The sequence below is a fragment of the Caloenas nicobarica genome, chromosome 8, assembly GCF_036013445.1.
Source record: "Caloenas nicobarica isolate bCalNic1 chromosome 8, bCalNic1.hap1, whole genome shotgun sequence".
Classification (NCBI taxonomy): Eukaryota; Metazoa; Chordata; class Aves; order Columbiformes; family Columbidae; genus Caloenas; species Caloenas nicobarica.
The window spans coordinates 2,480,032-2,507,235 of NC_088252.1; the positions used below are offsets into that span (position 1 = coordinate 2,480,032).

Below are 27,204 nucleotides of genomic sequence, written 5' to 3' on the forward strand. Positions count from 1 at the left end.
ATTTTAGGTGAGAATACTCAACACTGACCTGCATGATGGTAATTGCTACATGATGCTCTGTGCCATACTGACGGTGTTCAATAAATGTCGTTCAGATGAATGCAGTGGTGGTGAAACCAGAGCTGCTTCAACAAGTGGCCCTGGCAACTTCTTCAAAGGTGATATTGTTGACCCACAAACTGTGGGCACAAGCTGCACTAGATAAACCATCTTTCCTGCCCTGGGAGGCTGTTGTGATAAGTGAAGCTTAAAGTCATTAACTAAATGAGGGAGCTGGGGCTCTTTAGCTTGGAGAAGAGGAGACTGAGGGGTGACTCATTCATGGGGATCAATATGGAAAGGGGGAGTGTCAGGAGGATGGAGCCAGGCTCTTCTGGGTGACAACCAGTGATAGGACAAGGGGCAATGGTGCAAACTGGAACACAGGAGGTTCCACTTAAATAGGAGAAGAAACTTCTTCCTGGTGAGGGTGGCAGAGCCTGGCCCAGGCTGCCCAGGGAGGTTGTGGAGTCTCCTTCTCTGCAGACATTCCAACCCGCCTGGACACCTTCCTGTGTAACCTCATCTGGGTGTTCCTGCTCCGGCGGGGGGATTGCACTGGATGAACTTGCGAGGTCCCTTCCAGTCCCTGACATTCTGGGATTCTGTGAAATGAACTTATGAGCATCTGGGAGGACACAAAGCCCCGGCAACAGCAGAGAAGACACCAAGTCCTCCTGGTAGCAGAGACACCAAGTGCCTCCAGCTCTGAGAGGACACCAAGTCCCGCAGCAGCTGAGGACACCAAGTTCCAGCAGCAGCTGAGGACACCAAGGCTCCCCAACAGCAATGGAGGTGTCCAGGCACGAGCCAGCGGTGCCACCAGCTGCCAGGAGGTGCTGGCGGGGGGACACGTGCCCCATGTGCCTGGGTCCCCTTGTGGGGGATTCGATTTTAGGTGACGTCACGGAGGCCCGCCAAAGTCAGTTTTAGGCGGACAAGTTCCAAACCACGCTTCATTCTAGCCGCAAAAGTGCAGCGATTTTATTCTGCAATAAAACCACCAGGACGCTGAGCGGGGCCGGGCCTGGTTTCTGCCGGGATGTTTGCTCGTTGCTGCAGAGAAGCGCCTGGGAAGGCAGGGCCCCCTGGGCCTGTTCCCAGCAGCTCCTGGAGGGCACCGGCTGGCCGAGGTGGAGGTTTGGGGAGACCCCCGCACGCCCCGGTGCTGCCGTCCCACGGGGAGGCTCTGGGTACCGGGGAGGCAGCCCTGGCACAGGCCCAGCCGCCATGTGCCTCGCATTTCGGGAGCCTTTTCTTCCGGGACACCCAGGGCCATTCCCGCCCCCTCCAGCCTCGCTTGGCTCCTGCCCTCCGGCTGCGCAGGGCCGGGCCGGGGGGCTCCAGGGCAGGCCCGGATCGGAGGCCCCTCCGGGCTGCGCTCTGGGGCTGGGTGGCCCCGGGGGCTCCCCCGCCTCCCGCCCGCAGCGCGGCAGCTGCAGCTGCCGGAGAGCGACCCCATGCGGCTCGGCGGGGACGCGCATGCGCTCGGGCCCGCCCCCTCGGCCTCGGCCCCGCCCCTCGGTCCCTCGGCCCCGCCCCTCGGTCCCTCGGCCCCGCCCCTCCGCCCGCGCCTCTTCCGGTTCCCCGTGACGCACTTTCCAGAACCGCCCGGAGAGCTGCGCGCGGTCGCTCCTCCCCCCCCACCTCCCCGGCCGCCTATACGGGCCGCCCCTCACGTGACCGGCCCGGGCCGGCCAATGGGCGCGCGGGGCGGCCGGCCGAGGGGCGGGGCCGAGGCGCGCGCTGTCTCGCGGGCGGCAGGCGGCGGCGGGAGCCGAGCGCGCGGGCCGCTCCCTCAGCGCGCGCGCGCCGTGGCCTCCCCTCCCCCCGCGCCGGCCCCGCCGCCATGTCGGAGGAGAAGCCCAAGGTGAGGCCGGCGGGGCCGGGACACCGCGGGGCGGCGGGGACCGGGGATCGGGGCGGGGGAAGCACGGGCGGGGGGAAGGGGCCTCTCCGCCGGGCCCTGGGGCAGGGCTGCCCGTGCGGCCCCGCCCCGCCCGGCAGCGTGCGGCGCGCAACATGGCGGGGGGGCCGGGCCGGGAGGAGGCGGAGGAACAGGCCCCGGGAGCTCGCCCGGGCGGCTCCGAGCCCAGTTCGGGGCCCCTCACGCCGAGAAGGGCCTTGAGGTGCTGGAGCGAGTTGAGAGGAGGGAACGGAGCTGGTGAGGGGCTGGAGCACAAGAGTGATGGGAGCGGCTGAGGGAGCTGGGGGTTCAGCTGGAGAACAGGAGCTGAGGGGAGACCTTCTGATCTCTGACCTGCCTGAAAGGAGCTTGGAGCCAGGGGGGGTCGGGCTCTGCTCCCCAGGAACAAGCGCCAGGACCAGAGGAAACGGCCTCGAGTTGCGCCAGGGGAGGTTGAGGTTGGATCTGGGGAACAATTTCTTCCCCGAAGGGCTGGGGGGCATTGGAACAGGCTGCCCAGGGCAGTGCTGGAGTCACCATCCCTGGAGGGGTTGGACAGACGGAGATGAGGTTCTCAGGACATGGGGCAGTGCCGGTGTTAGATTAACATCTGGACTCAATGGTCTTGAGGGTCTTTTCAACCAAAACGCTTCTCTGATTCTTCCTCCCGTTTCTTCACCCAGGAAAGCGTGAAAACAGAGAATGATCACATCAACCTGAAAGTGGCGGGGCAGGACGGCTCCGTGGTGCAGTTCAAGATCAAGCGGCACACGCCGCTCAGCAAGCTGATGAAGGCGTACTGCGAGCGGCAGGTGAGGCTGGAGAAACTCTGCTGCTTTGCAGTCTGGAACATTAAAAATATAAACATGAAAAATACCAGGGCGTCAGGGTGAATATGGCCAGGAGTGAGGACAGCGAGAGCTCCGAGTGCTGGTGCCTCTGAAGTGTTAAGAGATTTTCATGAAAACCGCCTCTTTCTCACCAGGCGCTCTAAAAATGTCCCATGATAGCATTACGGAAATTTCACGAGTTCTGATCCTGGTTCTGAGACCAACTCACTGTGAATTTTTAGCCTCATAACCCTCAGTACTGTCATCTTTTAAAACTTTATCAGCTGTATACAGAGAGTGTTTTCTCTTTGGAAAATGGCCCAAACCAAATTCTCCTATGCCCTGACATTTATTTGGGGATTTTTTCTCTCTTTCTTTCACGTCTCTCCCATTGTGTTTGGAGCCTGTAGCCCTCAGTGCTGGTTTGCACCCCGTACCAGGTGGTACAGAGCAGAGCATGGGGATGCAAATGCCTTTCAGAAGCGGAGCCAGATTTTATTTGCCAGCATTTCCCCTTGCTTAGTGCTTGCTGGATTCTTTCTTCACTTCCATGAACCTCATGCTCTGTCCTGTGTCGTCTGTAGCGTAAGATTTCTTGGGCCAGGAATGAGAACTGAATCCGTAGGGTCTTTTGGGAGGTGTTTGGTGTTTTTGTGTTCCTGGGGCTCCAAGTGTGAATCGTGCGGCCATCGTGAAGGCTTTTGGAGGGCAGAATAAAGATCTCAGTCTCTGAGACAGGGAGTAAAAGCTGCCTTGTGTGATTAAACGCTGTGAAAACAGTCGGGATTTCAACTTGGGTTTTAAGGGTAATGCCAACTTACTAAAGTTAGATCCCAGCACTTTTTCTAATAAACCTTGCTAGTAAAATCTGCATCAAGTCCTGCAAGTTCTTGTTTCCTCAAACAGTTGTATTCATGGTGCCTTTTTTCGTCAGAAGAGAAAGAACTAGAACTGGGAGTGGTTGCCTGGCATGAGTGAAAACTTGTCTTGACTACGGGTAGTCGGGGCTGGTAGCTAGTTACACAAAAACGTAGGTTTTTTTCAGATTTTTTAAATGTTTTCCTTTGAGTCAACTTTACCATTACTTCTCTGACTGTGAGATCCAATTGCTGCTCCTTCCTGACGTGTCCTCCAAGTCTTTATGGAATGGTGCGTTGATTGATCCCTTCTTAAATTACCTTTGTAAATTAACTTGTGATATTTGCGCCTTGCAGAGCAGGATCAGAACCAGGTGCCAACCCACACCTGTGGTTCCATATAGTCCGTGCTGTGACCGCAGCCCAGCAGGACGTCGCTCTAACGGCTCCGCTTCCTCAATTTAGCAAGACACACGCTAAATTTCCTGTCTGATTAAAGCTTTTGAGTCTTAATTTTGTTAATATTTCTTCTAAGAGTAAATCATTAACTGTTTTGTTTGGATTCAGAAACAAAAGCGTGGTTTCTCATGTTAATTACTTTCGACTTGCAGGGCTTGTCGATGAGGCAGATTAGATTCAGATTTGATGGACAACCAATTAGTGAAACAGATACACCTGCACAGGTAGGAAAAACACATTTACTGCAAAATATTTTAACGTCTGTGTGTGGATCAAAGGGGTTTGAAAACAAAATGATTCTGGGGCTGGCGGGGAACAGAGGGGCCGCTCGGCCGGGGATTTGTGGCGGAAGGTGCTTAGCTGATGGAAAGCATTTCGCACATTAATTAATTAAAATGACACCCGAAGTGCTCGATGATTGGTACGGGTTAGGAGCAGAGAGCGAAGCGCTTTTATAACCACGTGCGTTTCACATCTTGTGTTTTCCGCGTTGCTTCGACAGCTGGAGATGGAAGATGAAGACACTATCGACGTGTTCCAGCAGCAGACGGGTGGGGTGTGTTAAAGACACCAGGAGCTCCGGGATACTCGTCACACCTCGCTCTCATCTGTCCTCGGGTTTGCTATGAAATAGTGAACAATTGAACACGCCAATCACACGGGGCTCTTCGAAACTTCAGAGGACGTTTCCCAAAATCGCTTGTTGTCTTTGACGTACTGCGTGTGCGAGTCAAAACAGTCTCTGCAGGGATTAATCTATATCTTAAATTGGGCCAATTTGATTTAAGTTTAGATTAAGTAATATGCGTTGTCTCTCTGCTGTGTTTTTTTTTTTTTTCTTTAAACCGGTGGCCTAAATATTCATCCATGTGTTGGGACATGGAGTGTTCATTCCTGGCTCTTGTCTTGCACCTCTGTTTAATTCTTATCATGTAAATAATTCAGTATATTTTCATGCCACTTGTGAGCATAAAAGTTTCAAGATATGCCTGGGAGAAGGAGAAGAAATGCTGATTTTAAGTTTTTAGCACGTTTTGCAGGCACAGTTCCTTCCAACACAAGATCCAACACTGAGATAGGGCCGGAGTTTGAAACATTTACACGTGCTTTGTCATATTACGATAAAGTCGTCTGAAATATACCTTTTCTTTTTAATGCAGGGGTGAGATTTGTGCTGAATTATTGTTGGAACTGGAGTTAGCAGAGCAGCTGGTCCAAAAACCACCGCTCGTGATGGAGCAGCGGCGGTTTTTTGTTGTGCAAGTTTATAGAAAGAGTTTATAAAAAGTGAAACCCGCAGCCGCAGCTGAACCTGTCACCGTCCTCCCACTCCCTTTTGTATGGCTCTTTCTCAGCGGCGATTAGAAGTGTGCGGCCTCCGCTTTCTTTTAATACTTGGTTTTGTTAGAGAAACTTGATAAATGAGTCGGGGGCGGGGAAAAAACAAAAAAAGCACCTTTTAACGTCCCCAAGTTGCGCAGAAAAGCTGTCACAAACCTGGCGAGCAGGGAAAGGGATAAATGTGTGCATGTGTTCAAAAAAAAAAAAAGTAATTCTCTGCGCTGCTACCTCCCAAAAGTGAGTTTTAAGTGCGTTTCTGTGCCGGGTTTGAGCCCTGTGCCGTGGTGGAGTCTGTTGCAGATGAATTTTTCCATCCTGTTGTCACTCCGTAGCTTGTTCACTGCTCCACGGGATTGTTACCTGCCCCTGTGACCGCCCTTGATCATCTCCCGCTTGCTGGAAATCTTGCTGGAAAAGCCCTTGTTTTCATTTTCTTGTACGTCCCTTCACCGATTTGTACATTTATTTGTCGTCTTTTCCTCTTGTACACAGTAAATCTAGTTTGGTACTCTGGCTCCTGCCTCATGCTCCCTGCGCCCCGACCCTCCCGTCCCCCTCGGAGACTCCCGAGGTGGCAGAAGCACCTGGAAAAACAGAATTTTTTTTTTCCTTGCAAAACAGAACTTTTTGCTGCAAAATACAATTTTTTTGCGCTCTTTTCTCCTCCCCTCCCTGCGGAGCAGCTCTGGTTTCTGCAACCGGCTATTTCTCAACGCTCCTGCAGCCCTGACGACCCTACCGCCCCAATTAAACGCTGCTGCTCTTAATTGGCTTTTCCTGCCCACGGGGTGCTCGGCGCTGCGCATGCGCGGCCCCGCCGGGAGCTGGAGGACCGGCCGCGCACCATAGAGGAGGAAGGGGCGGAGCGGCCCGTGTAGCCGCCCGCCCGGAAGTGGCGGCGGGGCCGCGCCATGGCGGGGACGGCGCTGAAGCGGCTGATGGCCGAGTACAAGCGTGAGTCGAGGAGCGGCGGGGCCGGGGTCGCCTCGGGCTTCCCCCGCTCCTCACGGGATCCTTCGGAAAGCCCGGGAGGGCCGGGGCTAGGCCGTGGGCCCCCCAGGCCCGGGGGGAACCGACCTGCGGGTGTCGCGGCGGCGAGGCCGTGCAGCGCGGTCACGGGGGGCTGGCGGGGCCGCGCGGAGCGGCCGGTTCTTTTTAGTTGTTTTTCCTGGTTAAATTTTCCACGTGGAACAAAATGCAGGCACGGCAGCCCGCGTTATACCTCGAAGATAATTAGGGCTGTTTGTCAAGACGTTAATGCGGCCGCGGCGGTTAGTGGCTGTGTTTAAACTGGGATTTAGCGACTTGTTTGTTGAGATGTGACCAGCCAGGAGTGGCCAGTGGTGGCCTGGGCCGGCCCGGGAACCCCCGGGACACGCCGTGTCTCCCCATGAGCTCGCGAGGTGTCCAAAGGTGCCTTTTTTTGGCGAGAAATATCGTTGTTTGTTTGTTTACCTGATTGCTTTTGGCCGCTGATATTCTGGCTTTTATTTAAGGCAGGGAAGTAGAATGGAGAGCACAAGAAATGTTTGGTAAGGGAAGGATGGAGTTAGGCTGTAAGAACTGGCCTCTTGCTCCCATGAAGGTCGTTCACAGGGCCCCCGAGTTGTCCAGGATTCCCAGAGCTCCAGAATTATCCAGGATTCACAGAGCCCCTGAGATGCCCAGGATTCACAGAGCTCCAGAATTATCCAGGATTCCCAGAGCCTCCGAGTTGTCCAGGATTCCCAGAGCTCCCGAGTTGTCCAGGATTCATAGAACTCCAGAATTATCCAGGATTCCCAGAGCCCCCGAGATGTCCAGGATTCCCAGAGCCCCCATGTTGTCCAGGATTCCCAGAGCTCCCGAGATGTCCAGGATTCTCAGAGCTCCCGAGTTGACCAGAGCCTCCGAGGTTCTCCAGGGATGGCGAGTTCTCTCGTACTTTCCCATCATTGAATGGAAACTCCAGCCTGTGTAAAATCGAGGATTTATCGGTGTGTTTCCTGCTGGTACCGCGTTGATTCCCGCTGTGCAGAGCGCGTGTCTCTGAGCGGCACCGTCGGGCTGGTGTTTGTTTGCCGGGGGTGCCCTGTGTCCCCCACAGGGCTGGGGTGCTGCTGGAGCTGCCGCAGCCATCGTGCCGGTAAAGCTGGTGTGAGAGCGTGTCCCAGAAACCTGCAGTTTGCTGTTGTAATCCGGGACGCTGACCAGAAAGGCAGCTGCAAATAGACTCGGCTTTTATCTAGTTCCCTGTAGCCCCAAAAAGCTTTGTTGTTAGGAAGCGCTGAGATCTTACTAGAAAGTCTTGTGTGGCTGAATTCTGGAGCAAAAAGTGATTTTTAAAGAGCATCAAAAAGAATTTGGCTTAATGCTACAGGCAGATGTTACATGAATCTTCTCCGCCTGGTGTCCCAGGGTAACACATGAGCTGAGGTAACATCTTGGTTTTGATCTTCCTTTATAAATACTTCCGTGACTCTAATTAAACATAACGTTGTTAAAAATGAGTGCGACCTACAGTGACTAAGAGTATGATGCTTTGGCTTCTGGAGAGCCACGTTGCGGAAGCGCAATAAGCCCAACTTTTCCACGGATTTCGCTGTGCTACGTGTGCAGCTCCAGGGCTGTCACTGCCCTTTAGTGGGTGCTCTCGTCCAGCTTTGCTACAAAACCCAGAACTGAGCCTGAATTATAACCCTTCCTTAGACTGGGTGGTTCGTTATAGCTCTTCAGAAGCTTTTTTGTCCTGTAGAAATGTTCAGCAAAAGTTATTTTGGAAAAAAAACAATCTGGTTTCTAGTTGTAGGGAGGTGTGCTGCCTCTTTTTGCAGAAAAAGAACAAGTCCTCTCCGGGGCTGGGGCTCTGCTTGGTGCGAACTCCTCACCATGTGTGTTCCTGATGTATTTTTTTTTTTTTAATTCTGATTTACTCTGTATGCGCACGTGCATGCTTAAATCTTTAAATAAAGGTTTATTGTTATCTTACGTTAAAAATGCTCGACGTTGTGAGGAGTTGCTGCCTGTTGGAGCCCAAATACATGAATCCATTTTGGGAGAGGCTGAGAAATTACACCATTTTCCCTTCCTTGTGGAGAAGGGAGGGGAGGTGGCCGTGGGATGAGATGGCTTTTTGTTGTTGTTGTTCTCATTTAGATTCCTGCATGTTTAGAGTATGATGACTTTTTGCTTTCTCATTTTTATTCAAGTATTTTTTTTTTACTCTGCCAGAATTAATTTAGATAAAGCTTTCCAAAATATCAGGTATATAAAAAAAAGGGCATAATTTGTGTTAGAGCATATGTTTGTTCTTAATTCTGGATTTAGAGTAGTATTAAAGCCTGAAATTAGTCTCTCAATAGCAGCTTATGCTTGTGAGAGTTAAGAGATGGAAACCTTCTTTATCTACATTTATTGTTTCCTGGCAGTGTGATCTTGATGTTGTCTTATCACTGGCTGAACTTTTAAATCTAAAATGGGTTACTTTGAAAGTATTAAATCGGGAGAGATGCAAGAATTTTAGCACCTAGTTGCACTTTATTTCACTTCTGGTGCAAATAGGCAATAGAGCAGCGGATCGTAATGTCAAGAGGTATCATTGGGAGTGCTGTTGGCTCTAAAAAGATTAGATTTACGTTAATTCTGAGATTTCAGAATTCACAGAAAAAAGAAGCCTTCGCTTACAGAATCTGGCAGCGCTTCGGTGGGTCTTTATTGCTTGGAGAGAGCTGGTGTGGAGCTGCGGGTGTGGGTTGCGATGGGGGAGGAACATTAACCGCTTCCAAAATGCTCTTTCCAGAGCAGAACACTGAGGAAACATCCCCGGCACACCCTACGCCTGCCTGAGCCCAAACTGCCTTATCCCCATCGGATGCTTCATCAGAGAAGACAGGAAAAAATAGAATTTCTGGCAGAATAGAAAGAACCAGATTCTGGTTTCAAGCGTCTCAGTCCAGGTGCTATCAGACACCCAAGCGTGTATGTGCCCTGAATATTTCCTGAGTCTTGTGTGTGTAATCACCTTGGAGATACACTGAATTGATGCAGTTTTTAGGAAGCATACTGTTGAACTTCTCTTTTAAGAATGGGATCAGTCTTTTTATTAACCTCTTTAACCAGGAAGTGCAGTTTTCAGTTCTCCTCCTTTTGACCATGGCATAATTGGCCTTATAATAACACCATAACGAGCAGTGGAGTGACAAGGGAGGCGCTGATTGTGTGCGCACCGAGATCTGCCCCAAGTTCCTGGTAGAAGCGTCACACTTCACTTACGACAGCCTCAGTTCATTCAGTCTCGGTTTATAAGCAAAGCTTTAAAGCGAAGTGTCGCTGTGGTGCTACAAGCTGGGGCTTCATTGTGTTAGGATTTGGAAGCAAATCCCCTGACTGTGTGCAGCAAAAGCACCCTGCGAGCCCAGCTGGCTACCTAGTGGAGATGGAACCTGCTCCAAACGCTCTCCAGCGCTTCAGAGAGATGTTGCTCTGAGTCACCGGCACCCATCACGTGTGAGCGGTTAGCGAGCTCACCCCAGAGCCTGGGCTCGAGGTGATGTTCAAGTGACCTGGTGCCTTTTCTTGCTCCCGGCCTCAGCTTCTCCTGACTCTGCTGCTCCTTTATTTTCCACAGAGACTTTTCATGGCCTTAGAATCACAGAATCATTTAGGTTGGAAGAGACCCTCAGGATCATTGAGTCCACCCGTTCCCCCAGCCCCAGCACTGCCCCATGTCCTGAGAACCTCATCTCCGTCTGTCCAACCCCTCCAGGGATGGTGACTCCAGCACTGCCCTGGGCAGCCTGTTCCAATGCCCCACAGCCCTTTGGGGAAGAAATTGTTCTCCAGATCCAATCTTAACCTCCCCTGGTGCAACTTGAGGCCGTTTCCTCTTGTCCGATCACCTTCCCCCTTTACCTCTTTCAAACTGGATTTCTTACCTGACCTTCTGTTTTAACCTTTTTTTTTTTTTTTTTTCCATGTTGACTGCTCATCCTTCCAGAGCTCGGAATCCCTTAATAGGATGTTGCTGCTCATGTGGTTGCTCTGTAGGAACGCTGAGGACTTGCCCACCCGCCGGGTGCTCCAGGGGCTGCTCTATCCCGCAGCTCCTGCTGATGGCAGCTCTGGTCGTTGGCACCACGTGTGGTACCAGCCCAGGACAGTGCTGGCCTGACTCTGCCTGCCCATTGGTAGCAGCTCCGCTCCCACCTTGGCTGTCACACAGATTGCAAGGTTCCACTCCTTGGAGGTTTTGTCCTTGGACCCACAGTCACATCTGGAATATTGTGTCCAGTTCTGGGCCCCACAGGTCCAGAAGGACAGGGAACTGCTGGAGAGAGTCCAGCGCAGCCACGAAGATGCTGAAGGGAGTGGAGCATCTCCCGTGTGAGGAAAGGCTGAGGAGCTGGGGCTCTGGAGCTGGAGAAGAGGAGACTGAGGGGTGACTCATTCATGGGGATCAATATGGAAAGGGGGAGTGTCAGGAGGATGGAGCCAGGCTCTTCTGGGTGACAACCAGTGATAGGACAAGGGGCAGTGGGTGCAAACTGGAACACAGGAGGTTCCACTTAAATAGGAGAAGAAACTTCTTCCTGGTGAGGGTGCCAGAGCCTGGCCCAGGCTGCCCAGGGAGGTTGTGGAGTCTCCTTCTCTGCAGACATTCCAACCCGCCTGGACACCTTCCTGTGTAACCTCATCTGGGTGTTCCTGCTCCGGCGGGGGGATTGGTCTGGATGAGCTTGCGAGGTCCCTTCCAGTCCCTGACATTCTGGGATTCTGTGAAGGAGCTACCGCACTAAGGGCTCCTGCAAAGTCACTTGGAGAAAGGGGTGGCTCTGAGTTTGTGCAAGCTGCCTCTCTCGAGTAGCTGGTGTCGCTTCAGGATTGACATTTCCCCGTCAGCGCCTTGTGTTGGATGTTGTCCCTGCTCCGCACAGGCAGCGGCCTCAGCTCCTGCTGTCCTGGGGAACCAGCGTGCACAGGAACAGCAGTGGCAGGTCAGTGTTAGAGGCCATGGGGTGGTGGTGGCCGGAGTGTCACCATGCGCTGGCACAATGTGTCCTGAGGGGCCAGGCCAGAGGACAGCATGGTGTGGCACTTGCAGGAGGGAGAGCTTGCTTGGGGAACGCTTCCAACCACAGGGATTGTGTCTTGCAGACTGGGAGGCCAAACTCAGTGCAGGCAGAAGTGACCCCGGTGTGGATGCTGGTTCACCTGACGTGGTCCTTTTGTGCCACACGGCTCGCTCGGGAGGACACCACGGAGGGCCGGGGTGGCAGAGGAGATGGGGCAGGACGCTGTTTGGCCTAGTTGACTTCAGCAGCGAAAGCTTAAAATAAACGCTCTGACCACACGCTTTTTGGAAAAGAACCCCCCTGCCATTCCATTAGAATTACCCCATTTTGGACGCTCCGGTAAGACTGAAGCGATGTCAGCGACTGGTGATTCCTGCTGTGTAGTTCCTGAAAGCTGTGCTCCCAATTTCCCTTGGAGCAGCTCTAGAGAAATCATGGGCTAGGATGTGACCACCCACGTGGAAAAGGGATTTTTTTCCTTCCTCACTGCCCAGGTGTAGCAGCATTCACTCAAAAATCAAAGTTCATGTGCTCCCGCGCTGCCCAGTTGCCGCTTCTCTTGATTTGCAAGGATGGAAACCTCTCTCTCCTGTCTCTGAGAGGAGAGGCGAGCAGGGCGGAGAATTGAACCTCCACCCTCGTACGGACCCCGAGCTCAGCAGGGTTTGGCTCTTCCTTCTAGAGAGAGCCACAAGATGGAGCGAAGCGATTCCAGGAGCTCCTGGGTTTGACATCTCCCTCTTTCTGTCTCTCAAAACATCAAGGCGAAAAGGTGGTGGAGACCTGCTACCAAGCTGGAAAAACCTGCTCCTTAACGCCAGGACGTTGGGAGAAACCCTAACGCCCAGTTCCCATCTGCTGCTGTGCTTTCGAACAGAGCTCTGCGATGCAGTTCCTGGCCATCTGAGCGAACCGAAGAGCTTTGCTCTCTTCCTTTCCAGCGCACCCCAGCGTGTTGCTGAATCCAGCAGTAATTTAGCTGCTGTAAGACAAAAATCCACGCGCTGCTTTCTGCAGCGCTATCAAAAATTTTCATGTGTAGCTTAACAGAAGTGAGGCCAGGTGTCTCATTTATCAGCTTGTGGCTTCCTGTGTTCCCCGGGTCTGCGTTCGTGCTCGTTTTCACGCGTGGGAACACGTGTGGCGTTTCTTGCGACTGCAAGAGGAGACTTGAGGAGACTGAGGGGTGACCTCATTAATGATTATAAATATGGAAAGGAGGAGTGTCAGGAGGATGGAGCCAGGCTCTTCTGGGTGACAGCCAGTGATAGGACAAGGGGCAACGGGTACAAGTTGGAACACAGGAGGTTCCACTTAAATAGGAGAAGAAACTTCTTCCTGGTGAGGGTGCCAGAGCCTGGCCCAGGCTGCCCAGGGAGGTTGTGGAGTCTCCTTCTCTGCAGACATTCCAACCGCCTGGACACCTTCCTGTGTAACCTCATCTGGGTGTTCCTGCTCCGGCGGCGGGATTGCACTGGGTGAGCTTTCAAGGTCCCTTCCAGTCCCTGACATTCTGGGATTCTGTGTTGTGTGGTACGGGTCACTAGCGGTCCACAGGCCACTGGTTAGGAAATACTGTTCTAGTTAAGCAGCTCACAGCCCTTAATGAAGTTGACCTAATTACTGCCACCTCCTCCGGTCTGACGCTCTGGGACTGTCGCCTCCTGCCACCGGTCCCACCAGCTGCCCCGTGTCTGGCTCGGAGCTGTGGGGCTGGTGTCCAGCCCCCCGGGACTGCAGCTCCGCGGGTTGCCCGTGCACGCCTGGACTTTAGAATCATAGAATCATTTCATTTGGAAGAGACCCTCAAGATCATCGAGTCCAACCATAGCCTGACTCAGGCACTGCCCCACGTCCCTGAGAACCTCATCCCCGCGTCGGTTCAACCCCTCCAGGGATGGTGACTCCACTGCCCTGGGCAGCCTGTTCCAGTGTTTCACAACCCTTTCAGTAAAGAATTTTTTCCCGATATCCCATCTAAACCTCCCCTGGTGCAACTTGAGGCCGTTTCCTCGCTGGCTGCTACCAGCCCGCAGGACTTTATAAACTGGAAGCTGATGGTCATTGCACTAGACTGTAGGAAAAACTGGTTATTATTTTATCAGAGCGCTGAGCTTCAGCAGGCTTGAAATGAGATGCTGATGCTGAAGGCGAGTGTAGTAATTGGGAATTTTACCAGTTTTCCTACAGAAAGTCAGGGTCGATGGATCCAAACTTGCCGTGCCTGCTTTGTTGCTTCTGCTTTTTTTTTTGCTCACGTTTTCCAGGCCATGCTGGGGGAGTCAGATAGAATTCAAGGAACAGAGCCGCTAATATCTCTTGCTTCTGCTTCTCCAACTTTTTGCGCTGTTTTGGGGTTTGTATTGAGATGCTGTCAAGTCTGAAGCGCTGTGGGGAGGTTACAGGAACACAGCCCATCACCTGCAGATCCCACTGTGCTTCCTGTGCTGTGTGGAAAGAGGATTTTTTCTTCCTTCTCAGTTTTAAAATTTTGCCACGAAATGCCAAATAATTTTACCCAGAAAACCGTCTTGCATGAAGAAGTTAAACTGTCAGCAGTGACATACTGGGCTGTGAAGTCCTGGCCAGAAAAGTCCTCCTGTATTGTCCCCACACTTTTCTCCAGGGGTGTTTTCTCCAGCTGAAATGCTCAGGTTTGCAAGTTTTGTTAACCTTCCTTGTGCTTTTGTTTTCACAGAGCTGACGCTGAACCCTCCAGAAGGGATTGTTGCAGGTGAGGAGCTGAGCGGGGTTTGCGCTCCGTGAAGTTGCAGCTCTGTGTTCAGGCAGCTCTAAGCGTTGGTTTTGCTTTGTTCTCCCTAGGTCCCATGAACGAAGAAAACTTCTTCGAATGGGAAGCTCTGATAATGTGAGTTAATACTGGTTTGTATCTGAAATCAGGACTTGCACGCTATGGTTAGCTTCCAGGAGAACCAGAATGTAAAAAAAAAAAAATAATATCTGTTCTGCATAACATCAACCTTGGCCTACCTGTGGTTGGGAATTTTTTTTCTGACCCAAACAGGGAATTAGATTTGTAATTTAAACAGTGTGCCGGAGGCAGCATTGAGACTTAAGTGACCATTTGTTGTACAGGTGTCTGCTCAACACTGGGCATAAGTAACTTACAAATTTGACAGGAAACCTCATTTGAGCTCCCTTGGATATACGTCACATATATTAACATGGTAGGAAACAATGAATTGCCTGTAGGTCACAGAAACCTGTTGGGAACATTACTCAACTGCAGATACAGGGCAGGTTTTTCTCATGTTTTAAGTGGAGCAAAATACACAGATTATCAGTGACAGGAGAAAAAAGTTAATGTCCAAAATTAGGTTACGTGCTAGTCAAATTTTTTCTAGAAAAATGGAAGGGGATTGATCTTAGAAAATATTCAGATTTAAAACAAAAAATATTTTGAAATGCTTTACACTTCATGCATCAGCCGGTGGTGTAAAGATGTTTGGTGCAGCGGTTCCATGTAGAAAGCTCTTATGTTGGTGAAGAGCTGTTGTATTTTGGGGGAGACAAAGACTTCTGTACAAAGCTGCGTCCTCACCCTTCTGCTCCCCAACTGATGGGCACAGCTGTTCATAGCAAAACCATAGAACTATAGAATCATTTTGGTTGGAAAAGCCTCTCGATCTCATCGAGTCCAACCGTTCCCCCACCCCCAGCACTGCCCCATGTCCCTGAGAACCTCATCTCCATCTGTCCAACCCCTCCAGGGATGGTGACTCCAGCACTGCCCTGGGCAGCCTGTTCCAATGCCCCACAGCCCTTTGGGGAAGAAATTGTTCCCCAGATCCAACCTCAACCTCCCCTGGCGCAACTTGAGGCCGTTTCCTCTGGTCCTGGCGCTTGTTCCTGGGGAGCAGAGCCCGACCCCCCCTGGCTCCAAGCTCCTTTCAGGCGGTTCAGAGGGTGATACGTGCCTTGAATCTCCATCACGACTCAACTGCAGCACGTCTGATTATAGAATTTGCCATGAAAAGACAAAATCTTGCCCAACATCTTAGGAGTTATCTTCTCTCTTGCTTGTACTCTCTTACTCGTGCTGCGCCCTTCTTTGGGAACTTTGAGTACTTGGAGTAACTGGTGATTTTTACAAAATAAAGCTCTAAAACGGGAGAGGAAAAGAGACCTTTGTCAACTCGGTTCTGACAATTTCCACAAATGCTGCAGAATTAAAAAATGAAGAAGCTCCAAACCGCTAAGGGTCTCCTGAAGCTGCTGGTAGGTTGTCAGAGTAGATCCAGGCTCTGGATTTGAAGATTCCTTTATGAAGAGCTGGGGATTTTCTCCAGGCAGGGTCGGGGGTGCCAGGGGACAGCGTGACCCTCCGGCAGCTTTTCCCTTCTGACTGGGGACATTCTCAGCTGGCATGGGTGCTGGTAGAATCCTCCTAGATCCGTTTGCTCCGAGCGCGTTATCCAGGGCTGAAACCCCAGATTTCTGTCTCTCGGGATCAAGCACGCAACCAACACAAAAGCATCCCGAGCCGCGGCGCATCGTTTATTCCACGCAAGCCGCCCGCGTGGGTGATCCTACTTCAGGGCAAGCCGAGTTATTTTAGGCCTTGGTAAGTTGGGATTAACGCTGCTCGTTTGCTGATTGATATGAAGAGCTGGCAAACGCCTCGCTTACACGCAGCGATTTCTCTGTGATGAGGAGCTGGTGCTTCCCGGTAGCTCAGTCCTCTGAAAATAAACACTTAGCAGAGGTGATTTATCGCCCGACGCCAAAGATTTTTGGCTCCCGCGTCTTGTGCTTTCTCTTCCCGCAAGCGGGATAGTCGTCACTCTTCTGAAACGCGCGCTGGGTGATGTGCCAGATTTCAGTTCAGGCAGCTTGGAGCGTAGAAATCCCAGAGGATTTCATGCGCTTCTCGGAATATGGAAGGAAATTCCTGCTTATCGGTACTTTCTTGTAGCGGAGATTGATCCAAGTAGAGCTTTTGTGGGGGGGACACAGAATACTTTGGGATTTGAGTCGTTACCTGGAAAATACTTTTCCTGGTGTTTCCCATAACAGGTTCTTAAACACCAGAGGAGCTGCTTGCAGACTTGAAAGCCCTTTAAAGTGCTGAGTGTTGAGCTTCAGGTCTTTGTCAGCACAAAATGAGAGGCGGAGGTGCTTTAATTTTGGTTTCTGTATTGTGTGTGTGTCATAATAAAATTATATTTGAAGATCTGCTATATTCTGAAGCTGTGGTACAATAGCAACATGTTTACCCTAAACATGTTGGGTCGCTTTCATCTCTTTACAAAACTCTATGAGCAGAAGTGTTTACGTACATTTGGAAAGCGAGCTAAATGACTTGTTTGTATTTGTGATAATCTCAAATGTTTTGTAATCTCAAATGTGCTGTGTGAGATTCTGGGAATGGAAGAGGTGCAGACGAGGAAATTAAAGGTGGCTTCAAATTTTTAGACAGATGAAGCACAAAAGCTAAGTAAGTAGTGTAATAATAAAGAGAATGGAATACTTCTTTTTTTTTCCCTGCACTCAATTTAGATAAAGCTAGAGCACATGGAATGGCAAATAAAAAAAAAAAATTAAAAGGTGACCTAAGAGAGAAAAGACATTGTCCGTTTATCAGTTCAGGAGTGGGCTGGTTAATGTTACACAGAGTGATGAGCTTGGCTCGGAGATAAAAATAATGCCTTTTAAAATAATTATAGTAATAATTTGTATTTCTGGTGTTCTTGCCTGCAGCAGCAGCGCTGGATAAATGTTAAATATCTAAATGTTAAGGCTGTATTGACATGTCTAAACGATAGAACGCTTCCTGCACTCCCAAAGTGACTGTAATAGATCCAGAACTGAAAATACAGTGTGAAAATCTTCCTGAACCGTGTCGGCTTGGAGCCTGGCGTAAAATACACCCTTTTGGTAAGACCTCAAACAGTAGCTGGAATTAGATGATTTATGAAAGCCAAATCTTTGCAAGCGGGTGGCTTATTTGTGATGATAAATAGCCCCAGCACGTCAAGAGCGTTCACCGCGATGCCCTCAATTCCTCGGTGCTGCGTGAGGTCTCCCAGCCCGCCTTGTGTTGTGCAAATTAGTGAATGTAACATTTCAAAACTGAGTTTTGCCCTCTTTGCTTGGCATATACAAGTGTGTGTTGCTATTGAAGTTTCTCCCCAAAAGACGCAAAACCGCATAATTGGTAAAAACTTTATTAGCCTTAAGATTGTTTGAAAACAAAACGGTATAAATTGAAGTCGACTTATCCACAGCCTGTCTAGAAAAGGAATTAGACCTACAATTAGGCTTATGACTTTTGTTTAGCATGGGATTCCCCTTTTTGGGATCTACTGACTGGGCGTTTTGGTCTTTTTACAAATAAGAATCCATTAACAAATAAGAAGCCCTTTATAAATGTACGTAAAGCTATGATTATAGAATTAATTGTCCTTGTCAGTGTGCACTTTTCCCTCCTAATCTGGGCAGATACCCGCCATCCCTTGCCTAAGTAATAGCCGGTTTATTTTCCTGCCCTGTCTTACATCTCTTGCACGACCGAAGAGTTTGGATGTTTAGCGAGTCCTCGGCAGGGCCGTTACGTGCCATTAAATGTCCTTTACGAACTGAAAGTGATGCTGTCAAGCTTAAATGTTGCAGCCTCCTGAGCGCTCTGTACTCGCAAATGCTGTCTCGGATTAGCTCGAATAATTTCTTTGAAGTCCATCCTGAATGGCTAAAACAAAAGCATTTTTCTCGCATAATACAGGGCATAAAACGGGGCATGTTGGGTTAACGTATTTGACAGAAGAGCCCTTAAGGGCTGCGTGTTTGCTCTCAAAACAGAACATAAGACACCCACCAGCTTTTCAATGCGCGTATGTACATACTCTTAGAAGTTCAACAATAAGCCTTTCAAATGCAGCTGCAATTAAAATATTTACCAAAAAAAAAAAAAAAATCCATTCAGTTTACTCTCAGATGTGAATTGAATCCCAATTAAATTTAGGGAAAAGGCCAGAAAGGGAACAAAATGGTTGAGATGGTTTAGCTTTCATTCTTGCAGTATTTTGATGCATTTCTCTCATCTTACCTGCCAGTGTCAATACTCAGGTTTAAATCACATAGTTCTAGTGTTTATCTACCAGCCAAGTCTTTTGAATCCCAAAGTTGAAGAGAGTCGAGCCTCCCAGGGCTTTAGGTTTTGCTGAACTTGATTTTCTGTAGGTTACCAATTGCAGTTTTAACTGTTGGAAGTCCTGGAACTTTTATGTTCTTTCTGGCGTAGAGAATGTGGATTGGGAGGAGGAGGAGACATGAAATATGTTCCTAAACCGTATTTCCCAGACGGCATAACCCTTGTCTGAAGAGCTTTTTACTAAATACATGAGGTTTCCTTGGCTAAGATTTTCGGTGATGAAACTTGTTTCGTGATCCTTCAAGTCAAGGGAGATCATGTTTATGGTGCAACTTCCAAATGCCTCCTCCTTCCAATCCACATTCTCCGTGCCAGAAAGAACTTTAAAGCGCGAATAAATCATGCCTAATAAACTTTCTTGCTCATCTTCCAAAAGTATTTTATGTAGGGAGGATAAAATACCTGCCTTTAGATTCTCAGCTTGATTGCACTTTGAACTGCATGATGAACACAAGAAGGAAATGTTTCTACAAAAGCCCTGATGAAGCTGTTTGTTCTCCGCGGGTGCTCACGGGTGCACAAACTACAGAACCTCCAGTCTGCAAAGAAACGTCTTGTCCCGCATCTCTCTATTATGGTCCCTGAGCTGTGTTTTTTATTTTTCCAAAACATCGCTGTGTTCTTTGCATCAGATTGCGAGAAGTGTTTACGTGTGGTTACGCTCGATACCGACAGGTCGAATCTCTGTAGGTTTTGTAAATTATTTTGGAGTTACAGCGTTTGACATCTCTGTCTTGTGGAGCATAACAGCATCTTCAAAGGCACCGGGGTCCCACACCTGCCTCTGCTCTCTCTCGTCGTGCCGATGCTCAAATCCTGGAACATGCCTTGGAGCCAGATACTCCAATTATATCCAGACACACCCGGCTAATTAAGCAGTGTTGTGACCTTCCTAGTAATTTAGCGTGCAAGCTTTGATTTCCACCTTCCCTCCCAAACCCCATATTTGGATTTGAGTTTACAGGGTGTGGGGTAAGAAAGTGTTAACTCTTTGTTTTCTGGAGAAGACGACATAACCCAAACCCAAAATGTCTCATTAGGCAAGAATTTGAGTGAAAGAACTGTTTAAAACTCTGGTGAATAGCTTTTTATCTGTTTCTAGGGGTCCTGAAGACACCTGTTTCGAGTACGGGGTTTTCCCCGCTATTCTGAGCTTTCCGCTGGACTACCCGTTAAGTCCTCCGAAGATGAGGTTCACGTGCGAGATGTTCCATCCAAACAGTGAGTCTGATGCAGCGGGACACACTGGGGAGCGGGTTGCTTGTGCACCTTAAAAACAAAGTTTTGCGCCCTTACCAAAGCTGCTTCTCTCCCTTTCCAACCTTGAGTATGTCATAGGAGTGTTCGGCTGTCCAGCAGTTTTGCTCACTTAGGGTCACTTTCTCTTTATCACATTATTCCTCATATAACATTTGGTCATAGTCCAACAAATATTCCAACAATTTCCCTGCCTTTAAGATCATTTCAGGAATACTTGTAAGTATTGTGTAAATAGCCTAAAGATAAATCTTCTGGATGTGATGTGAGATTTAGCGAATTAATGCAGACTCCAGCCTTGCTCTGCGGGTTGTATTGAAGTAGTTTGGTGTTATTTTAGCAAGTGAAGAATTGCTCATATTCACCAAAGTGTGGATGTGGCTCCATTAGGCAGCATGGCTTTTGCCTCATTAAGTTCAGTAACATTTCTGATGGGATCTTTCTGAAACACAGAGCGCTCCGTCCAAACAGATGACACATTTGCAGGCGTTTTCTCTGCACTTCTGATGGCGACAATATTATCTTAAAACTTGCCAGTGAAAGGTAATGAAGAAGCGACAGGCGTGGCTAACAAGTTTGAGCCTGGGTCAGGTTAAAGCCTCAAAGCCGCCTTTCGCAGCCTGGAGCGCTGCTTTCTGGGGTCAGCCTTGGCATTCTTTGTAAAATTGCTGCTAAATCAACAGGGATTGTGTAAAGGTTGTTTATCGCCACCCAGATTTGACGGGCTGGATCTGTATTCGGGGCCCTTAGCTCTCTGCCACTTGAGAGCAATCAAAGGAAGATGCTGCCTTCTTGCCTAGTCCTTCCTTCCCAGCTGATGTTCCTCCAAATCTTAATCTCAGCTGGGAATCGACGTATTTCATCCTATTCCAAGGAATTTTGCAATTTCTTGAAGTCGTTCTGTTCTTCCTGCCTCGAAGCACCACTCGCGCAGATTCTTGCCCGTTTAATCCCCATATTTCTGTTCTCCCGTGGAAGAGGCGCCTGCGTGTCACAGCGCAGAACCGTGTGGCCGTGCCCGGGGCGCTGTGTTGTCGCCTTTGCCGTCTGCAGCGTTGGGCGCCTGGCAGCAGCGTGGCCGCGTCGGCAACTTGCTCCGGCTGTGCTAATTCACCTGGATATCTTGGCAAGACCCGTCCCTGTGAGCAAATCCGTGTCCCTGCAATGCTCTGCGGCTCCGGTTGTGGCCTTGGCTTGAGGCTGGCTGCTCGCAGCCGCTTTGTGTGCAGCATGGCCGGGTGCGGAGGAGCACGAGCTGCCCGACTCGTGTGCTACGGATCAGCTCTACGTGTGGGCGCTGCCTCCATGGGGTTCACTGGAACATACTGGATGGCCAGCTCAGCTCTGAATTTAATGTCCCACGACTCTGAATCGCAGAATCCCAGAATGTCAGGGACTGGAAGGGACCTCGCAAGCTCATCCAGTGCAATCCCCCCGCCGGAGCAGGAACACCCAGATGAGGTTACACAGGAAGGTGTCCAGGCGGGTTGGAATGTCTGCAGAGAAGGAGACTCCACAGCCTCCCTGGGCAGCCTGGGCCAGGCTCTGGCACCCTCACCATGAAGAAGTTTCTTCTCATCTTTAAGTGGAACCTCCTGTGTTCCAGTTTGCACCCACTGCCCCTTGTCCTATCACTGGTTGTCACCCAGAAGAGCCTGGCTCCATCCTCCTGACACTCCCCCTTTCCTTATTGATCCCCATGAATGAGTCACCCCTCAGTCTCCTCTTCTCCAGCTCCAGAGCCCCAGCTCCTCAGCCTTTCCTCACACGGGAGATGCTCCACTCCCTTCAGCATCTTCGTGGCTGCGCTGGACTCTCTCCAGCAGTTCCCTGTCCTTCTGGAACTGAGGGGCCCAGCACTGGACACAATATTCCAGATGTGGTCTCACCAGGGCAGAGCAGAGGGGCAGGAGAACCTCTCTGACCTACTGACCACCCCCCTTCTAATCCCCCCCAGGTCCCATTGGCCTTCCTGGCCACAAGGGCCCAGTGCTGGCTCATGGTCACCCTGCTGTCCCCAGGACCCCCAGGTCCCTTTCCCCTACACTGCTCTCTAACTGGAGTATACTGGACGGCCAGCTCAGCTCTAAATTTTACGTTCCACGACTCTGGGTCATGTTAATCTCAAGCTGAGATCACCTAAAGTAGACACCTGAATCTTTCTTCTTGGGTGGGATTGCAGTGGTCTGGTTATACCCAGAGAGGCTGGAGAAAGGGCGGCTGTGCTGTGCTTTTTCTGTTCCTTGAGTATTTACTCCTCCACTTGAGAGGAATTGAAAGGAAAATGTGTTCCCTTTGCAGTTGGAATTAGGTGCTGGGGGAACTGAGACATCACAGAAGTGCCTTCTCTTAAAAATAAAATGACGTTCATGGACGCTCTTGGCAAAAATAACTTCAAAGTAGCGACTAATGGCAAGTCTTCAATTCGCACTTAGTGACAAAGTGGGAAGATGCGCACGTCTTCCTGGATCAGCCTTTGCTATCTTGACTGTGCCGCTGTGATCCAGCTGTTTTGGCCTCATTATCCAGTCAGTCATTATTTCTTTGGCCTCATTATGCCATTAGTGGAATGCCGTGTCTGTGAGGACGACTGGTACTGTTGCAGATGCTCTGCTTACGCTAAAGGTGGGAGGGGAAGGTGTCTGCATCCTTATTTGATAGGTTACCTTGTGTCCACGCACTTTAATGCAGCTGAGCTTTAAGCAATATTAAAACCAACTAGTGTGAACTCTTCTGGTTGCACCTCAGTAATGTTCAAAAGAAGATCAATTATGTCATTTAGAACATACCCTTTTCCCTCCTCGCCGCAGCAGAGCAACTTAGCTTCGTTCTTTTTATGGTCACGGTGCAGTGGAGGACTCCAGCATGCATTCAGCGCTGTGTGACTGTTATCCTTTGATTTAAGTAGGACTGGTTACCTACTTGGAGCTGTGTCTGTGCATAAATACTTGCCTCTTTCCACCAGGCTACATCTCGTTATTTTTTCCGTGGAGCCTGCCGCTGGTTATTAAATGACACGATGCTCCCGGCAGGGGAAGGGCAAGCCCAAGTTTGTTAGATTTCCTTAAAGGAAGTTTTTGGTAGATTTTTGTCTTTCAGATTTTGTGTCCTCTTGCCTTTGGAAGAGGAAATTTAAATTTGGGTTTAGGTTCAGCCTGAGTCCAAACATTCGTCTGTGCTAAAGATCTGGAGAGGCCAAATGTTTCCAGTGAGTAACAATCGATCCCCTGTACTTCTGCAGTTTACCCAGATGGGAGAGTTTGCATCTCTATTCTTCACGCTCCTGGGGATGATCCCATGGGATATGAGAGCAGCGCTGAGCGGTGGAGCCCCGTGCAGAGCGTGGAAAAGATCCTCTTGTCGGTTGTGAGCATGCTGGCAGGTAAGGACTGCGCTTTTATTAGCAGCTGCTGAGTTAGCTAGAGCTGCTTCTTGCTGTTTGATTTCTGAAGTGAGCAAAGGATATTTAAAGCTGCTCAGCAGCAACCACAGTGCTTCAAGCGCTGGTATTTATTTGTTGATAAACCAGTTCTTTGAAAATAATTGGAAAAAAAAAAAAAAAACGAGAGTGGATTAGGGAGTGAATTAGTAAGTCCTTGCAGGTCAGGAGCAACTGAGCAGACGGTGACGGTCTGGAGGCTCAGCTGGCTCCCTGCTCCTGCACAAAACCCATCCTCCCGCTTTGCATTTGCTCTGATGTCTGTTCAGCTCTCGCGGGTCGTGGTGCTATTAGTTACAGCCTGTGCTGGATTTGGCTTTGGCAGCTGAAGGGTTGCCAGCCAGATCTAACCAGCACGGTAAACTGGAGTCCACGGCCTCTGTGTTTCACAAGCCAGCACCCCCTGTTGCTGTTATTGCCTGGGAACGGACCCCATTCTGCTGTCTCTGCTCCAGAGGAAGGCTTCTTGAGAAGAAGGGCGGCGTCAAAATCTTTTTGCACAGCTTTTTAAATGGCTTTCCCTAAATCCAGCAAGGGCTGTGGGTCAGCTCTGTCGTGTACAGCTCTCTGAAAGATGGATCCTTTTCCACATCGTGGACGGAGCCACCGAACCGCCTGAAAAGGGCAGAGCCAGCTCCCTTAGAATCGGTTTTGAGTGAGAAAAGATTTTAGAGGGTTTAGAAGCAGCAAAGTCGATCAAAGAGCGAGCGACAGGTTCTTCCGTGGGACCATTTGAGCTTCAACGTAGTAACCTACTCTTGGGAGGCTACAAATAGCACCTCGCTGGGCTTCCCTGGCTGCCAAGAGCTGCGTTTGTGGGGCAGCCTTACCTAAACTCACCTGCTCTCTCTTGTTCTCTGCCTGTGCGTCCTTTTTTCCCACAGCTTTTGGGGGAATTAGTCCAAAACATCAGTGGTCGGCACGTCTCAGGCTCTGGCTCTGCAGATCGCGTGAGCCCAAGCTTAGCAAACTAGGTGACCTGCACGTCTACTGGTTTTTAAGGGTGGGCTGTCAGCATCGTGTCGAGACAGACGTGAGCCCGAGAAGTTTGCCATGAACTGGGCTGGGGGGGATTTGGACCAGTATGAGAAGCAAACTGGGTGGAGTGTGTTCTGCCTCAGTGACTGGTGTGATCCCGTGACAGCTGTCCCACTGGATGCTGCCCACAAACCTGAGAAATCCCGTGTTTCAGTTTTACCTCTTTGCAAAATGAAGCGCTGGAGTTGCAGGGGCTTATTGTGCTTCGTAAAGCGCTCTAAAATCCTCAGATGAAAGACGTTGCAGAAATGAAAGCATTCTATGGGTTTCCTTGGTTTGTTTTGTTGTTTTTTAATAGAACAAGCCATCCCAAAGAGTGACAGAGCCTGTTTGGGTGGCCTGGACGGGAGGGCTTTGTGTCTGTGAAGCCGCAGAACCAGAAAAAAACATTTTGCAGGAAGCAGCGTGCAGTTTTAAAACCCGTTGATGGCGCTTCTGGTGCCACATTGTGTTATTCCATGTGCGTGCCAAGGCTCGACCGCTGAGAGCGTAAGCAAAAGAAATCTCGCTCTTGTTTCTTACCTACACGCGCCCTTGTGATATTCTCTTCCGATCAGTTAAATGGGAACCGTTTGGGAATCCAGCGGCTGTTGTGGGATTTTTTCGTGGCGTTTCTGCAGTCCCAAGCAGGGGAAGCGGCAGCATCACTGAAAAAGCGTGAGAGTCTCACTCCGTTGCCTGCCTGCCCACCTACCTTTCAGTCTTTCTCGTTTCAGAGCCAAATGATGAAAGCGGAGCCAATGTAGACGCCTCCAAGATGTGGCGGGAAGACAGAGAACAATTTAACAAAATCGCCAAGCAGATTGTGCAGAAGTCACTCGGACTTTAAGCTCCCAAAGAGACTGAAGGGTTTTGTATTTCTCTCCACCTGAAAACGAGCAGTGCTCAGTGCTGGTACCAAAAAGGAAAACTTTGCAAAACTACCGGCCTAGTTCTTCTTATCATTTGTTATTTATTTGCCATCTCCTTTCTTTTTCCGCTGCTCCAGAGAAGCCTCTAGTTCACTCACTAAATTGTGTGGAAAAGGGATTTAATATTAGGGAAAAATATGGAGACAATGCTGTTTTGAAGGCTGCTTGTTGCTACCTCACTTCATGGCATGGAAAGCTCGGAGACTTTGCATTCTGCAGCCCGCCTTCGCCAATCTGCTGTTTGAGAGCAGAGCTGCTTTGGATCACCTCCTGGAAGGATTAGTTGTGCGTTTTTATAGGTAGCATTGCATCTGGAGCACCAGTAGACAGGAAACAATAGATCAGTTTTATGATACTCGGGGTATCAAGGACAGCGCTTGCAGTCAGAACTGATTTGAAGAGGATAGTTAGCTATAAAACAAGGTGATATTTGGGATGTGTTAGGAAAGAGATTGTGAAGGATGTAACTTCAAGAGAAGATCTAGAGAGTTGTTACCAGCGACGGGCTGAGGGTCTAGAATGGGCTGGAGTTCACACGGAACGCTGTGAGTTTGTATTGAGCCTTTGAGTCAGTGTTTGCTTGGAAGAAATACCAAGGGCTGCTTTATTACTCCTTAAAGACACTTAATTGTAAAATTCGCTTTCAATTAGAGGTGCGAGATGTAAAGACTGGGTTCTTAAACACTTTGGTCGGGTTCGCCGTGAGTGAGGTAGGTCATTGGCAGCCTGAAAACCCAGTGAGAACGTGTCTGCCCCGCTGGGCGTGTGAAATATCTCTGCACCAACATCAGCTCCTCTTCTCTTGACGTGCGTGTTGCGAGGATTTGGCACCGCTGGCCTTTGCTGTGACCACACAGGTCACCTGCTTTTCAGGTGAACCAGCGAAGACTAACGCGATGAACTTTGTAAAATTAACCGTAACACTTCTTTACGCTGACTGCTCTTGCGTGTTTAAATATGAGTCGGAGAAGACGCCGCCTGTGTTTTGTAGAGGATGGTACGATGCACGCGTAGAACTGTGCAGTGTGGAGGGCGCAGGACGTGCCAGCCGCAACCATCAGTTTGTAAAACTGCACGGGGGCCACCGGTGGCCTTTGTGCTTCGCGAGCGAATCGCTCATGTAGCTCCAAATCTTCTCCCGTTTACTACAAGCAATAACATGCCCGTTGATAACACGTGGAATCCAATGTTATTGGCAGCTTTAAATGGGCTAAATCTGAGAAGGGCTTTTTTTTTTTAATCGTGTGAAAAGCATGTGACGTAGAAGGAGTTGTGGCGTGCAGAAAGCTTTCCGGAGGTGATGGCATGCAGGCACCTGTGTACAATTCATCAGTATTTGCGTCTTGCCGTCCGTGCTGCAGATTGCAGCGTGCCATCATTCTGCACCTCTCAAGAGTTCGTCATCGCTGCAACTCGCTGATTGTTTTTACCTCCTTGTAGAAGTAATTCTCCTTGCTTTGGCGCAAGGGTGGGAGCGGGACCCTGACATAGTTTGGGAGCAGAGGTGCCGAAGGAGTGTTGTACCTAACTAGTATTTCGAGGCGTACAGGAAGATGTAGCACTTGTGCATGAACCGGGAGCACTTTGGAGTCGCAGCAGCTGGGGCGTTGCTCCTGGGAGCTGGAAACGGCGCAGGAGAGCTGCGAGCGCCACGTGGCAAACGCTGGCTTCGGCAGACAGGGCAAAAGCGGGCTCTTTTTAAGCGCGGGGTATTTTATTCACGTGTGCTCACTCATTACTTTATGGTGGGATTTAGTCTGTATACTGAAAATAAAGTGATTATATTTTCTCCTTTCACAGATGTATGCGAATGTGTTGCAGTGAGTGTTTTATATGGGTAACCAACTGGTCAAGAGTGGCCAGTTCTGACTTGATCTAAAGGAGTCGAAGGGTTTATTCTGACACG

At 49.9% G+C, this 27,204-nt stretch overlaps 2 protein-coding genes across 2 annotated transcripts; both read left to right on the forward strand.

Moving 5' to 3' along the window:
• Positions 1–1,764: 1,764 nt before the first annotated feature.
• Positions 1,765–5,402, forward strand: LOC135991379 (small ubiquitin-related modifier 3). Its single transcript, XM_065639970.1, has 4 exons — positions 1,765–1,909; positions 2,629–2,757; positions 4,244–4,315; positions 4,594–5,402. The coding sequence occupies exons 1-4, from the start codon at positions 1,889–1,891 to the stop codon at positions 4,654–4,656; spliced, it is 285 nt and encodes a 94-aa protein (XP_065496042.1). The 5' UTR covers positions 1,765–1,888; the 3' UTR covers positions 4,657–5,402.
• An 873-nt stretch (positions 5,403–6,275) lies between these two features.
• UBE2G2 (ubiquitin conjugating enzyme E2 G2) lies at positions 6,276–27,072 on the forward strand. The gene is made up of 6 exons (XM_065639969.1): positions 6,276–6,386; positions 14,181–14,216; positions 14,306–14,351; positions 19,756–19,874; positions 23,152–23,292; positions 25,104–27,072. Exons 1-6 carry the CDS (start codon positions 6,344–6,346, stop codon positions 25,214–25,216), a joined length of 498 nt encoding a protein of 165 aa, XP_065496041.1. The 5' UTR covers positions 6,276–6,343; the 3' UTR covers positions 25,217–27,072.
• The last annotated feature ends 132 nt before the right edge of the window (positions 27,073–27,204 follow it).